This window comes from Wasmannia auropunctata, unplaced genomic scaffold, assembly GCF_000956235.1.
Source record: "Wasmannia auropunctata unplaced genomic scaffold, wasmannia.A_1.0 LD335737.1, whole genome shotgun sequence".
NCBI classification, from domain to species: domain Eukaryota; kingdom Metazoa; phylum Arthropoda; class Insecta; order Hymenoptera; family Formicidae; genus Wasmannia; species Wasmannia auropunctata.
Genome location: NW_012027153.1, coordinates 470,212 through 485,830, shown reverse-complemented (window position 1 = coordinate 485,830; position 15,619 = coordinate 470,212). Strand labels below are relative to the sequence as shown.

The 15,619-nt window shown below is 35.0% G+C and overlaps 2 protein-coding genes across 6 annotated transcripts in view; both read right to left on the bottom strand.

Annotated features, from left to right (window-relative positions):
• Window positions 1-177: 177 nt before the first annotated feature.
• Window positions 178-3,663, bottom strand: LOC105456174 (probable arginine--tRNA ligase, cytoplasmic). Its single transcript, XM_011700016.1, has 8 exons — window positions 3,195-3,663; window positions 2,922-3,071; window positions 2,543-2,771; window positions 1,861-2,285; window positions 1,611-1,752; window positions 1,265-1,527; window positions 980-1,172; window positions 178-886 (listed from the first exon to the last, which is right to left on the bottom strand). The coding sequence occupies exons 1-8, from the start codon at window positions 3,240-3,242 to the stop codon at window positions 312-314; spliced, it is 2,025 nt and encodes a 674-aa protein (XP_011698318.1). The 5' UTR covers window positions 3,243-3,663; the 3' UTR covers window positions 178-311.
• Window positions 3,664-4,078: 415 nt separating this feature from the next.
• LOC105456175 (protein scalloped) overlaps window positions 4,079-15,619 on the bottom strand; it is a 153,723-nt gene continuing 142,182 nt past the window's right edge. For 3 of the 5 annotated variants that reach the window (XM_011700017.1, XM_011700018.1, XM_011700019.1), the window contains 6 exons: window positions 13,404-13,442; window positions 12,870-13,025; window positions 10,478-10,693; window positions 9,684-9,913; window positions 9,377-9,611; window positions 4,079-9,037 (listed from right to left, as the gene is read on the bottom strand). In XM_011700017.1, coding sequence (XP_011698319.1) covers window positions 8,924-9,037; window positions 9,377-9,611; window positions 9,684-9,913; window positions 10,478-10,693; window positions 12,870-13,025; window positions 13,404-13,442 — 990 coding nt within the window. In that variant the 3' untranslated portion in view covers window positions 4,079-8,923. The remainder of the gene's footprint in view (window positions 9,038-9,376; window positions 9,612-9,683; window positions 9,914-10,477; window positions 10,694-12,869; window positions 13,026-13,403; window positions 13,443-15,619) is intronic. The other 2 variants (XM_011700021.1, XM_011700022.1) reach the window with 2 other exon arrangements.

The window sequence follows — 15,619 nt, the reverse complement described above, 5'->3', positions numbered from 1 at the left end:
GTTGAAAAGTAAATTACATATACAATCTTTTAAACTGAAGTTTATTGAACGTTTAATTCACAAATTTATTTTAATTTTGTGTAGGTTATAATAACGAAAAACTTATTAATTTTTCAAGTTTTCTATAAAGATAAATAATAAATCTAGAAACGTCGTCTAAAAGAAAGAAATCTATTCTTTTTAGTATTATAATCCTTTTTTATTAAATTAGATTTCATTAGATTTCGATACTACAAATCTCCTTCTCTTATATTTTATACTTTTTTTATATTTTATTATTAAAAGTATGGTATGTTTTTATTTTTGTCCTATTACATTTGTGCAACGGGTTTTAAGCCCAATAAGCTGAAGCATTTCTCTAACACAAGAGCAGTAGCCTCCGCGAGCAACAGACGTCCCATATTTATTTTCACAATTTCACCAGCTTCATTCTTCTCCACGCAGTAACATTTATCGTAAAATTCCGTGAATGCGCATGAAACCTCGTAACAAAATTCGCACAACGGATGCACGTATAGGTCCTCGTTAACGCCAAGAATTACATCGGGAAACTTCAACAGTACTTTGGCCAGTTTCCATTCTTTCTCGTGCTCCAGTGAGATCGGAGTTTCGTGCAAGCGCTGCCGCAACTCGTCCTTCGTGACATTCGCCGTTCTGGCGATAGAACGAATTCGCGTTAAAGCGTACAATAAGTAAACGGCTGTGTTGCCCTTATCCTCCAGCATTTTATCAAACGAAAATACATATTCGTGATTTCTATTGTGTGACAAATCGGCATATTTTATGCAACCGTACGCCACGGATTCTTGGGCTGCCTTTAGCTCTTCTTCCGACAACACCTTGTCGCGTCCTTTCTCTTTCAGTTTCTGCAGCGCTCTCTTCAAGCCTAAACGTAAGCAATACGTGATAATTAAAGTTTTAGAAATCAGGTGAAAGATATAACAGTGTCAAACCAACAGTCAAAAATCGTTTCCTTTACCTTCGTCTAACAACTCGCTAAGTCTCACGGTGTCACCAGATCTTGTTTTAAATTTCTTCTTGTCTTCACCCAAGACAACGCCAAAACCAACATGGTCCATCTTGTGGAAGCTCTTCAAAATACCTGCCCTTTTGGCGCAACTTTCCAACATTTGAAAGTGCAGAGACTGGCCAGCATCTGTCACGTATATCAGCTGCAAAATTACAGAGATTTACAAGGTTACTTATAGAGAATAGGAATAGATTATAGTGTGTGCTTATAGTGTGTGCGACACATAATACTTGCCCATTCTCCCCTTTCGTTTTCGACACGATGCTTAATACAAGCCATGTCTGATGTGTCATATGTAAAACCCCCGTCAGATTTTACTATAGTTAACGGTATCCCGCTACCATGTTTCTCTCCCCACATCACCTTTCGCCCATTATCTTCTTCCAGCATATTTTTTGATTCCAGTTCTGGAACTATCAACTCCATGTACTTCTGATAGAATGATTCACCTCTTTCTGTTAATTTGATATCCAGTCGAGTATACAGTTTCTCGAACTCTGCATCAAACACAAGAATAATTGTTAAAATACGTTTTCTCCCTGGATAAATAATTATACACAGCTAATTGTTGTACACTCACCTTGTCTAGATATATCGCATATCATTTTCCATGCTTTTGTTATATTAGGCTCAAAAGCTTGCAATTTAACGACACATTCGTACGCACGCTTCTTGAATTCCTCGTCATTGTCAAATCTAGTCTTGGACTCTTTATAGAAGGTCTGCATGTGTACACAAATATAAATAATCAGTGTGTTTATTTACGGCAAAAAATAAAAATAATTATGACAATTGTCATTAAATGTTACATAACATGATTACGCAGTCACCTGAAGATCCTGAATTGGTGGAGCAGTCGTCGAATAGTTGGGAAACTTGTCTTGAAGGTGAGCTATCAACATACCAAACTGCGTGCCCCAGTCGCCTATGTGATTGAGTCTCAACACGTCGTGTCCCAGGTATTCCAACAGCCTGGAGATACTGTCTCCGATTATCGTGGACCTCAAGTGGCCCACGTGCATCTCCTTGGCAATGTTGGGACTAGAAAAGTCTACAATCACTCTCTTCTTCTTAACGTACGGGGGGAGAACTTCACCGGCCGACAACCAGTTGCGCAAAATAGTCTGCCCGAATTCATGTTTTAGGTACACATTTATGAATCCTGCGCCAGCTATTTCGTACTTCTCGATGACAGGGGATACTTTCAGCTTGGAGATAATCTCCTTAGCAACATCACGTGGAGATATTTTTGTACCTATAATAATAATAAACACAAGTAACATCGAATACAAATTTTGTTACAAGCCAGTTTGAATACACGTCGAGTTTTGTTAACAAAACGCGCTACTTAATATTGCACTAAACAATATATACAATGGAAAATCATACAACTTTTATGGCATTAAATAGAAGAATCTTCCGATTTTATTTTTTGCACTATATATCTCTCTTAACTCGTATCAGCAGTTTCAAGTTTAAATAAAATACTAAGAGGAAGTAGCCAATTTTTACCGGCGCCACTCAGTTGCTGCGCCAGGGGCATCGCGCTGTTACACTGATAATCCCCAAATTTCGGATTAGAGCTGGTAGTCACTATCACTGGCGGATCCGCTACGTCGGGATAAGCGGCACCGATGGCACTGCGAAAGACCGCGACGAGATTGTCTCTTATGCTGATTGTATCCGCAGGTGCCAACGACTCCATCCTGTTGTCCAGTTTATCCCTTTGCATTTCCACGGTCTACGAAGAATTATTAGAAATTAGTCTGCGAGGAACGAACACACGCGTCAGAGAGAGAGAGAGAGAGAGAGACGAAATCGTCAAGTGGAAATGATAACGTGAAATTTCTGTTGCAATGATAACGTGAAATTTCTACACTCAAAAATCTACCCTCTTGAGTATCGCTATCCTGTGGGTCAACTTGACGTTCTCCTGTTGCAATCTCTCGAACTCCTCCTTGGTTATATCACTCGGGATGTCAGTCGCGATGCTCCGTCGCAGCGATTCGAGCTGCAGCTTCAAACCGAGTATCTCTCTCTCCTGCAATATTGGACGGGCATGGTGAGTCGGCTAACCTCGCACGGCCATCCGGACCACCGGATAACCGTGATTACTCTAACACTACGGCACAGACGTTGGAAATTAATGGATAAAGAGATTTACCGCCACGGCAGCTCGTTCGTTAAATAAGTCTATATCCCTTTTCGACATTATCTCAACGTTCCTTCACTTTTCAAGGGCCCTCGTTAAAACAACGTGGTCAGCTTGAGAGAGCCACCGCCGATAAGATAGGCGGTTCGCGTGATTAATCGCAATAGTAAATATTACTTAATATTGTGCTGGACAATATATACAACGGAAAATCGGATATAATTTGTGGCATTAAACGGAAGAATATCTCCCGATTTTTTGCGTTATATATTTTTCTTAACTCATGTGCAGTTTCAAGGTTAGGTTAAAATTGTCGAAGAATTTTTTAAATCTGTTGCGGGAGCAGTCGATAAACGACGGTCATATTTTTGGATGTTGCAGATATAATGTATCTCTGCGTTTAATTCGTACATTTATTTATTATTTGTAAATTTTATCTGTATATCCGTTGAGTGTATTAATAGCGAGTGTTTTAAAAAACGCGGTTAAGTTATTATTTTTCTGTTCAAGGAGTGGAAAGTGTAGCTGTACGTCACTCGATTTTTCTCTGGCGCGAGCTATAAAACTTTACCATTTTCAATTCGTTAATTATCGTAGTTTTCTCGCATTAATTAATACAATGTGGCGAGTGTGCCGTAAAAAGCAAATATACAACTTCCTTTTGTCTCAATAACGTAAACTTTGGATTGATTAAAGACATTTCTGGAAGAATAGATGTGTAAATATATTATTTTAATGTGTGATATTTCTGCATAAATGTTAAATGTAATATTTATATAAGATGCGTTATAGACGATAGCTTTATAAAACTATTTAATTTTGTGAGAAAAACATTGTCTAAAATATATCCAGGAGAGAATGATAGAAGTAAAGGTGCCGAATAAAAACGCAGTCCCTTTTTTATATCAATCATTTATTTTCTCCATACAAATTATAAACATGTTTTTCAAATACTGTACATATACTGAGTTCTATATTATATTTTTAAACCTCTAATTTAATGATATATCATTTTATTTTATTTTATTTTTTTTTCATTTACTCGTTAAAACAACTACTTTGATCCTCATTTCGTTTCATTTATGATAATAATATACAGGTAGATCCTTTTTGTTTTCTCTTTTCTCTGATCATTATTTTTTAGTAAGTTTTTTTTTACAATCAAGCTCAATTCTTTGATATGGCAGTTCCAGGATATGAATAAATAGAATTTTTAAGAGATCCAAAATTTCGAGAGTTTGTCGAATTAGCCGGCCGATTAGCGCGCAGTCAATACTTTCATAGAGATAAGACTGAATTTAATTGAATTAAAGATGAATAGATGTTTTAAAGCATAATTAAGGACACTCTGCTTTATAAAGATATTTTAATTACTCATCTGTGTATCTAATTCATTATAAATACAAAGAGTAAATAAAACATACTGAATGATTCATAAGTGTTTCGTAATTTTTGTCAGTAAATACATATATTTATAGGCGGTACAGCTGTTCAGCAATATAATTACTAACTTAGATAAAACGAAAATGAAGTAGATTAAATAAAAATTAGACGTCTACTCCTGTATAAAAGTATACTGCATATAGAAGAAACTAATAGGTCTCTATGAAAATATTAAGAATTTTTTTGCATACTACAATTTCGAAATGTGGAACTGGATTCATATAACGAGCTGCAAGCAAAACAGTTTCTCTCTTCTCACGGGAGTACTTATTACAAAAATGTAGCTGCTGGAACTTGAACAATTTCTCATGGTCTTCATGTAAATATATACAAAGATATTTAACAAATCTGAGTCACAATCGATCGATCGTATCGTATGTTATTGTGTACAGTGCGAGATGTCTCTTTCTTTTTTTTTTCTTTTCCTTAGTCTACTTCTGCATTTTGTATCTTTTATCGGGCCTCGATTTTTTTTTCAATATCATCAATATAGAGTGAGAGAGTACTATTTTCTATCTTCACAGAAGACATAGATAAATATATATTTTTATAATCTTTCCTTATAAATGTAATTCGCTTACTTTAAAATCATTACGCGTAAATGTCAATAATATTAGTGTCGGTGCTCCTTCTTCTCAATTTTCATACTCGTTCCACCTTTGTTTTCAAATTTCCTTAGAAAATAAAACAAATCTACGCGACCGAACCGAATTCCTGTGAGTATCTTTCAAAAATATTGCGTAATTTTTTTTTTAGAAACAATGCGTTATTAAACAATTCGATATGTAACCACGAGACGTTGTCTTGTTTATTATAAATGTAATTCTAATCACATATATTGTGAGAATATTACATGTTATATTTGCTGAAATTACTGCAAATGCAAAGTAAAGAATTTCTGATTTTGATAGTTATAATAAATATTGCAAAAAAACTTATCCATATGTAGCACAGTCGTGGTTACAATTTCAATTTGTGCAAACGTTTTTGCTAAATCACAATTCACATATTGACAAAAGACATATGTAAGTAATAAAAAAAAAAAAACGATATGATGAATTACTACTGGCTGGTATCCATTTGAAAGAAATACTGTCACAAATCACTTTCGAAAGCCGGACTTACACAAATGGACATGTTACTGAGAAATACTACAGGGAATTATTCTCCTATGTATTTTCTTTTATAGTTTTTAACTCCTTTACTTCCAAGAATTACTTTCAAATAGACACCGAGCCTACAAGAAAAAAAAAAAGAAAAACGGTAACAATGAGTAAAACATATAAAAGCTGCCAGTTAAAAAAAAACACATTCACATATCGATTAAACATAAATTTCTTTCTACTCCAGTCAACCATATAGTAAATTCACTTCTCACCCCAAATAAAAAGCGACATATTTCTGACTAAAAGAGATCAAAATACATTGCCACTTGTTCCGTAAAAGTTAATTAAAGTAAGAATACAGTAAATAATATTATCTTATTAAAATATACACGACCTTTTCTTGCTTATGTTAATATTTTACTGCTCGATAGGCAAGTTTCCTGTTCCGGGAACACACAACAGATCGAATTAAAAAATAAGTAAAAACTTGCTGTGCAATTATACACATTGATAATGTATATGAGAGATGCGATTAAATAAAGTCAACTGCAAGATATGGTCCTCTACTCGTTTAAACAATTGCCACTAAGTTTATGATGAAAAATCTCTGTATGTAAGTTCTCTATGGTCCATGTATGTGTAACATGTAAATTATATTATTAAGTACGAAACGTTTTTTTTTCTTTTCAACGGGCTATTATTGTATCCTCTTGTATCAGTGCTTTGAAAAATACCTTTAGCTTACAGAGATTTGGAGAGCGATATTGAAATCAGATCGATGTACCGTAATCTGAATATCGACGCTCCATGCCACTATGAAATCGCCGCGACATGTGTCTTATTATTATTTTTCAAGATCGATTTCAATACACTCTTGATAAAAAAAATGCCAAGATCGGATTTTTAGAGTAATCAAAGTCCCTATCACATAGCTACAACTTATGATGGTGGCCTTCCATCTGTACTAATCGATGTACTTAATCGATCTGGTATATCGCTTTGTAAGTGTAGAAAGATAAAAACAAACAAAGTACGCTAAGTAAGAAAAATCATTCATCAGTAAGAACTATAGAAAAATGATCTTAGAATACGAAGTAAAGTGTATTATAAGAAATACAAACACATCCCTTTAACCTAAGTGTCGCTGCCTAATCAGAGTGGGTTTGCACATTAGCAAATGCGTTTTAAAAGACTGAATTTCAAAAATATATAAAAATCATAATACGTAATCGTTCTTTTGCCGAAGGTAACTCGCAGATTAACCGCTGCAGCATAGATTCTCACAGTGATAAGAATTTTTGCGTGACGCGAAAGAGCAGTTTCTGTGACAAAGCTTAAGGAAACGCATGTTAATGTACGATACTTGATTTTTTTTTCTTGTGTTTCTGACTTAATTCTCATGATTAAAAGCAATATATAATTGTATTTCGTATTATATAAAAAAAAATCATAATGGCATATCTCTCGGTCAAACCTCCGTTTCTTTTAAAACTTAGAAATCACTTAGATAACTTTATACATGCTCATTTATAACAATGTAAATCGTAATTCATTGCATTAATATTTAACATATATACTCTTATACGTAATATATGTATATCTGTGTGTGGATGTTTTTTTTTGTCTCGAGTCTCTATAATATATATATCGTCTAATTTAATAATAAAACTATAATACTAAATCAAATGTCGGGGTACCATGCCTTTCCGAGATCAGAGTCTGTTTCTTTGTTCTCTTTTTTTTTGGTTTTGTTGCATGCTTATATCTCTTTATGCAGTTTTATACCAAAATTTATTGTCAATTTTAAATTAATTTATTACAATATGTTCTCTTTATTAAAATCGAGCCTCTTTAAGATTAATCGACGAAGTTTATTAAAGACGTCGATTAAATGAGACGATGATTATGATCATAAAATATATATATGATAAACTTTTTTTAATCCCTATTTTACTATATAAAATTTACAATTGTGTGATATCTTAAAGGTAAATTGTCCAATACAGTGCAAAAATTTTTTTTATTACAGGATGTCAAATACTTATACAATTATATCAAGTCAATAAAGTGTAATTAAGTCAATTAAGTTACTGAAAGTATAAACTTTGAATCAAACTCAAGCTCGGGCTGGCCAGTACTCTATTATATATGTATGTGTACATATGTGTGTAGAGTCCTTGTTGAGGAGTTTCACGGAAAACGTTCGCAACACATATTCCCATTTCTTTTTGTTTTACGTGACAAAACACTCGAGTTTGATGATTAAAAATTAGATTTTTGAAAAATTAGAGACTTTTTGTGGGATATTTATAATATTTATTATACAATACTTAGAATTTTTCATCTTTAATTTAATCCCTTAGCATGCACAGCCGGTTCGTAATCAGTTGAAATGTCGCGACTTTTTTCTCTTTTAATTCTCTAATATTTCTCTACAACTAATTTCTTCAAAATGGGAAAACAAATTCTTTTCATAAAATTCAAATTTATAAAATTAGCAAGTTATACATATGATTTACGTACAAAAATTTAAATATTTGAATATAATAAATGAAAAGAAAGAACATATGCAATATTTTAATCTACCCGGATTGTACATAGAGAACGTTTTATTATGACATTTATTATTTATTCAGTATTTACATCTGTTCATAGATTAATTTTCATCATGTCATCCGGTGACCGAATATTTTCCATCGAAACTCACCTATGGACGCGAAAATATTTCTGTATAAGTGTAAGCATGTTTACACCCACATATTCTCACGCATTATCGCGTAATCAAATTCCTCTATTCTAAGTTTTCCTCTAATCAAAAATCAGCTGATTTCCTCTAAACTAAATTTCTCTTTTTACATTATTGTTTATTGTTTCTTCATTATTGATACTTGTCATATGACGTCATATTCGACATGATAATGTGAATACGATAATGAAAAATGAATAAAGGAAGATAGAGCGCGCAATAATATTTCCAATCTGTTCGTGTCCTTTGGCATAAGGATAAGAACGTGAAGGGAAGATTAGAGGAAGTGCTCGATATCCCAATAAGTTTAGAATAGAGGAACTCGGCTGTATGTGTATATATTGTATTTTCACAATATAATCGTGTGTATATACGTGTATGGATGATCTTTATGTGATAGGCACTGATGGGGGTGGATGGCTGCATGGCGAGCAGGTTCAAGCAGGCTAGTCTTGGACCAATCTGTATATGTGATGCTGAGCACCGTGTTCAGATGTCGATACCTCGAACACATATGCCGTACACAATAATGTTTCCTGCGTATCCCTGTTCGTGACAACCTGAAAAAGAGAAGAAAAAAATCAAAGGTATATTTCTCCGTAACACATTCATAACACAAATTATTTTACAACTAATTTTCTGTGCACACACAAAGAAATACAATTACAATAATATCAATATTCCAATAAAATATTGCAATATAATCGTAAAAATAGACAAATAAATTTAAATAAATTTATATATTTTAATAGGATAAATCCAAAATATAATTGAAATAAATTTTTAAGAGGGCCTGATATTTGAAACTTCTTAAGTCTTTATTATAAAATTAATATAAAGGAGATTACATGTACATATAAAATATTACAAGAAATATGCATCATATGACATCAACGCACCTGGAGGATGGTGAAATTTTCGAGAACGCTGTTCATCATGTACTTCTCTGGCAGGTGCTTCAGTTTGTGGATGAAATTAATCATATATTCGCACATAGGTGAACGGCTAATACGATAAACGAACCTGCCATTCTCAAACCTGGCGTACTCCGTCTCCACCTTTTCTACTACCTGCTTTCCGAAAGAGCATACTTTTGTCGAACACGTTATCGTCATGTTCTCGTTGCTCTCATACCTGTTAGTGTACACAGAGTATAAATATTATGCCAAACTAGAATCGAGTAATCGAGAGGTACGTTTTACTCACTGGCTCGTGACGCCATAGAATACCCCACTTTCTTCTTGGATGTTGCTATTGAGATCAGCCCAAAACTTAACGAGGAAGAAAGCCGCTTGCGGTCCTTTATCATAAAGTTCTTTGAGACCGCCCTTCTTTTCCGGGAATTTGTCGTATATCTGTTTAACGTCGACCGCTTCCAATAGCGGATCGGCGTAGGTCACGGAACCTCCTATATGGACGAACAAGTGTTTGTGGTACTAAAAAAAAAAAACAAATAAATTCACATATATGAACAAACATTTGTGAATCGTGAAAATAAATCTTTAGCAGATATCCTATCGACTTTTCCGTTCCTTGCTGTCGACAAAATCACCTGGTTATTCAGACATTTATAAAATTATTTTTGACGTGTTAAAATTTTTCGCGATTATCAAGTTATATCAATTTAATTATAATAATAATTATGTCAATAGTCATCAATGCGATAATTTTTAATTTCTCTTATTTCAGATTAACAATGATTTTTCTTTAAGAAAACCGATATAAAATCATTATCTATAATAATTCTTTATTTTAGTTATATTATGTACGCTTAAGATATATTTAATTATTTTTGAGAATTAATTTCTTACAGTTTCTCAATGCATTTATTGCCAATAAAATATGAACATATACCGTATTTTAGAATTAAAAAAACTTTCTCAAAAATATGTCTACGAGATATAAGATTTTGCAGTATTTTATGTAAAGGTCTGCACTTGGGTCATCTCGAAAAGTAAATAAAGTTAATAAAGTTAATAAAGTTTTATGATGCTACTTACAATCTCCTGTTCTCTTTGCTGCTCCATGTAGGCCGAAAACTCGACAAGCCTGAGTTTGTGGGTCGCGATGGCGCGTCCTTCCCATGGTGGTGCAGGCTGCGCTTGGACCAAATCGCCGCTCGAGACCGCTGTCGCCGGTTTCCCGGTGTAGGCAGGCTGAGGGAAGGGCTTGACATCCTGGGACGTTCCTGGTTGCAGGCCTGGCTGCCAAAATTGCTGAAAATACATCGCGAATTTATATCTTTATTGCGGTGGTACGCAAATATTGACGATTAATGATTAACTAATTTCCACGCGTCTAATGTTTATTAATAATGGCTAGTTTATTGCTATTTAATGAATAATCGATGCTTCTGTTATTGAACATAATAATCAGATTGCAAAACAATACGATTGTTACTGTAATCGCATTGCTCAGGCAAATAACAAAAGAAATAAATTGAAAATTGAGTTAAGCAAAGAAATTGAATCCGTTTTTCTCTTGAATCATAGAAAAAAAATTTAACTTGCATTTTCGAAATCTTTTCGGACAATTGGATACATTGCGTAAATCTTTATGAATTTTTTTCGGTAAAAAAAAAGTTTACAAAATTTTCCGTAAAAAGCCATCGAGCCGTCGGGCGAGGAACGAGCGATCGAAAAACGAAAATGAATGAACACAGGTAAAAGAGAACGACAACGAGAATAACAACAAAAGGCTAATGATTGTATTATTACGTAAAAGAGAAAGAAAGAGAGAGAGACAGATTGGTAAGCCACAACGAACGAACATTTTTCATTATGCAGATACGTCAAATGTAACGCATACATACATAATCCTGTATGTATGCATGTCGTATGTAGGTATGTGATGCCCAGGTGATACGTATGTACAAGATTAGAGCGATGGACAAATTCAACAATACACAACAAGGGCCCCCAGGGGCAGCGCAGCAGCAGAGAGCCAGGGGGGATGTCACTTTTGCAAGGGATGGTTAGTTTTTCGACGCAAAAAAGCTTTCGCGCCATGAAGAGAAGAAAGTACATGATTGATCATACGGAAACAGCTTTTTTTTCCCCCACTATTTTTCCTCGTTCTTGTTTTTTTTTCGTAATCAGATGCGAAAAAAAGAGCGCAAAGGAACAAAACATGATAGCGAAAAAAGCGGGAAACCTAATTAAAGAAAACAAAGGGAACTGCCTCTAATCAGTTAATATTATTCCCCTCCCCCCTCCTTTTCTTCTTTGTGCAAGACACAGAAGCAACACAGAGTGTTAAAGATACGAAAGCAAATTCTTTTCAGTTTTAAACAAGTAACTGTCGTTGTATCGCGAATGTATCGCTATCGCTTTAAATATATCTTCGATGTATTTAACAGTGCTCACAAACATTTAAATTATAATACACTTATTATACAAGTGCAGAAGCTAATATGCTGAACACTTTCACCGAGATTTATATCAAACATCTTATTAAGATAACTTTAACAACTTAACTCAACTGCGAGTGCAAACGTTGTTTTCTAAGTGCAATGCTGTTAAGTCAGTGATATCACTCGTAATATCTCTGGCGTGACGTTTTAATTACTCGGTATTATCTCTCAAACTCACGTGAGATACAAAAAATAAAATTTATATAGGTGAGTCGACAAACCACACGGCATCGATTTCCCTCGACAGGCGGATTAGCGGTTATCGAGCGAAGCGGTTAGGAACAGTCACGAACTTCAAAAGAAGAGGCCAAATCGGCAATACTGATAGTAAAATTCGTATCCTCAAAGACGACGAGACATTTTATGTCTTTCCTGCGAAGCTTTCACTCTACAGATATATGAATGACATCGTATAAATTGAGATATATTGGAAATATACGATTATTGCGTTTTAAAACTACATCATGTAACAGTCACTAATGTCACAAAAATTGTGTTTCTTCTTTTACATTTAAACAACCGATATTTTTCACATTTGCATAAATCCTTTCACTGCTAAATTCGATTCTATAAATTTTTTTTCACTAAAAGAATCCGTTAATAAATTTTGAAAAGAAAATATCCCAAAATTGTCTTCAAAATTTTCCTGAAAAGTTTCACCAAGAATTTGTATGAAATCGAATAATACGCGGGTTCAGCACTTGATATGTAAAAATCAATCGAAGAAAATTCACAATTAAAGAGTCGGTGCAATGATTAATAAAAGCGGTAGAGATTGAGGCCGCTTGTTTTACTTAAAAGCGATTCATCATGCGAAACCACCAGTGCAGTGATCAACTTAATTAATCCGCATTTTATAGAGTCTCGTCGTCTCACCCTAAAGCTCGTGGCTCCTTTCAAGAGAAAAGCTGATTAAAAAAAGTAATAAAAAAAAAATAAAAAAATTGTCTCTCAAGGGGTTCTCCGACATCAGGACTTACCGCTCCGGGATAGGAGACAGGGGTGGAAGCATGAAGGGCAAGGGGCCCCACGAGAGCGGGGGGCATCTTGTTGTGTATCGCGCTTCCAGCTGATACTATTTGGGCGCTTGACATGCTCGACATTGTCTGGAGTGCCTTCTCCTTGGCGGCATGATCCTGACAAATTTCCAGACCGATTATACCACGCAATGCCAGACGACATAGTATCATATTATCGACGTGTGATCCTCTTTCTCAATTCTAAGCACAATGACGAGAAATCGTCGAGACATTTTTCAGAGTGGTACGTTAATTACAGGTGCATTAACACGTGTCCCAGGAGACTTGTCAAAACGATCTTTAAACAAAAGTCCTTTAGAACAGAATTCTTTTATCAAAAATTTATTTTTCGACAAAAACCAAATTTATTAATATTCATATTTATATACATCTTAAACTACGAATACACACGTGTTAAAATTCTAAGAAAGCAGAATTTATTCGAATTAAATTTATCGAAGTGTTTAAATTGTTTGTGAAAAACGTTGTTGATACCTTGTACAAATCGTGATTAAGAAAACAGACTCCGGAATTCTATATAAAAAAAAAAAAAAATTATTCAATTTTTTAAAAATATCGTGCAATTAATGATGCGCGTTTTTTAAATAAAAATATAAAATGCTGAATATAATGAAACATGTATTTTTTAAAATTGTGGATATGATTAACACGAAAATTCACACATAGATCAATCTTTCAGTATTTTTTATGAATTGCGGTACATATTTTTTTTTAATTATAATTATTCACTTCGTGGAAGGACAAACGCAATGTGGCTCGAAAAATCGGAAAATTCGAGACATCCGGGACTCGCGATATCAATCAACAGTCGGCAGATAAATTCGTAACATTCTCAATGATGCGAATCAATTTACCGCTCCCGGACGCGCGATTACCAGCGTCCCTTTTTTCTCCCTGTTCCACCTTCCCCGCTTCTCCTCCCGATATTTTTTTTCCCCCGTTCCCTCGTTCATCGCGCGTCGCACCGCATGCGATGAAATCGATCGCGATCGCGCAGCGCAGTTGATTGCAGAAACAACGGCAGCGGCGGCGAGTCCGGTTGCAACAGAAATTCGCGGGAATTCGGCGCGCTTTTATCGGAAAGCCGTCGTTTTAATCAGCGCCCGACCGAAAATCGCTGACGAGGCGAACGAGAGGTGGTTCGTTGCCGTGACGTTCGGAAAATTGCCATGCCCACCACCGCCGCCACCATCCAAGTCCCGCCAATTCACCCCCGCGTCCATTCGTCTCGCACTCTCTCTCTCTCTCTCTCTCTCTCCTTCTCATCCCGTCCCCACGAGAGCACGGGGATTTTCAATTTCGTTCATAAATCCGTAATGGAGGAGTCACTACGAGTGCCGGTCGACCGGAATGAAGCGCCGCCCGCGTAACGATGCGAGCAATAAAGAATTTAGCCGACGGTGCGACCGAAAATCACGGGTTACATTTTGCTCTCGACGTTGTTTACGCCCCTCGCGTGTTCGCTACGAAATACACGGGGGCAGGAGGGGGAGAGGTGAGAGTATCCCGGAGAGCCGCCGCCGCTGTTTCTATTACCTACGGATTTTTCGATCAATTTGCAGGCGAATTTTGTTTAATGAAATTGTCGATGTGTATATATCGATAGTGTATTCCTAACTTGGAAACAGTTGAAAATGGAGAGCTCGCCCCGGGCTTGCGTGTGGGAACCTGCGTGCAACTACAAATAGATAATAAAAATGTTAATCCTCAGTTTGTTTTACACGTAAGCTTTGCTCTAATAAATTTTTAATTTAAAACTTGCGACGTTTGAAAGTTAAAGTTATCAAGCAAGGCACATTTTGTATCTTTAACGTAAAGATTAAAATAATGATTACGGTTTGACGGTAAATAAATAAATAACCAATGAATTGAAAACAAATCTACAAAAATTTCAGTAAAAAAATTCAACGTTTCAAATGAATAAAATAAATGAATTTAATTACCATGAATTTCATTTTACTGCACGAGTTGTTCGCAATGACGGCTCAAATAAATTACAGAATAAGTATGAGATAGAAAAATTAGTAAAGCACAAAGTATAATCGTTTGTTCATATAAGCAATTAATTTACAATTTTAATACACAAATAACTTTTCTGCATTTGAATATTTTTTAATGCCAATAAAACTTATTACGTATAACAAGACAATTAATAGACAAATCTGTGGCTGGATGTTGTAAAAAAACTATTACACACTCACATCCGTGTTAGCTCTCATAGGTCTTTATTGTAATATGTTTAAATCTGATAAAGTTTTTTACAACGAGATATTAGACCAGGTAACGGTATAATGTAAATAGAAATATGCGGTAAAACGGCATTAAAATTTCTCTGTACTTTCACTGGTAATTCGCTTATTAAAATGAAACGACCTCTCAATTTTCGCGAGGCGAGGTTAGAACGGATTTGGGGAATGTGTGGCCAAGTTATAATGCATATTCATTACGCAATTTTCGCGCGCGGATCCTGCACCATCATTTTCGCGATACATGTATTTCTCATTCTTTTTATTTCTAACAAACTCATAATCCCTCGGAAATAAAATATTTGGATTATCTACAGAACTCGTTTCAAAACTACCAGGATCTTCTTCTAATTGAAGATTACTTAGCTTTTACCGGAATACCTTTGCAACGCAATCGATGGAACATCAGGACCGGCAGATGCCAGAGTATGGCAGATTAACCGG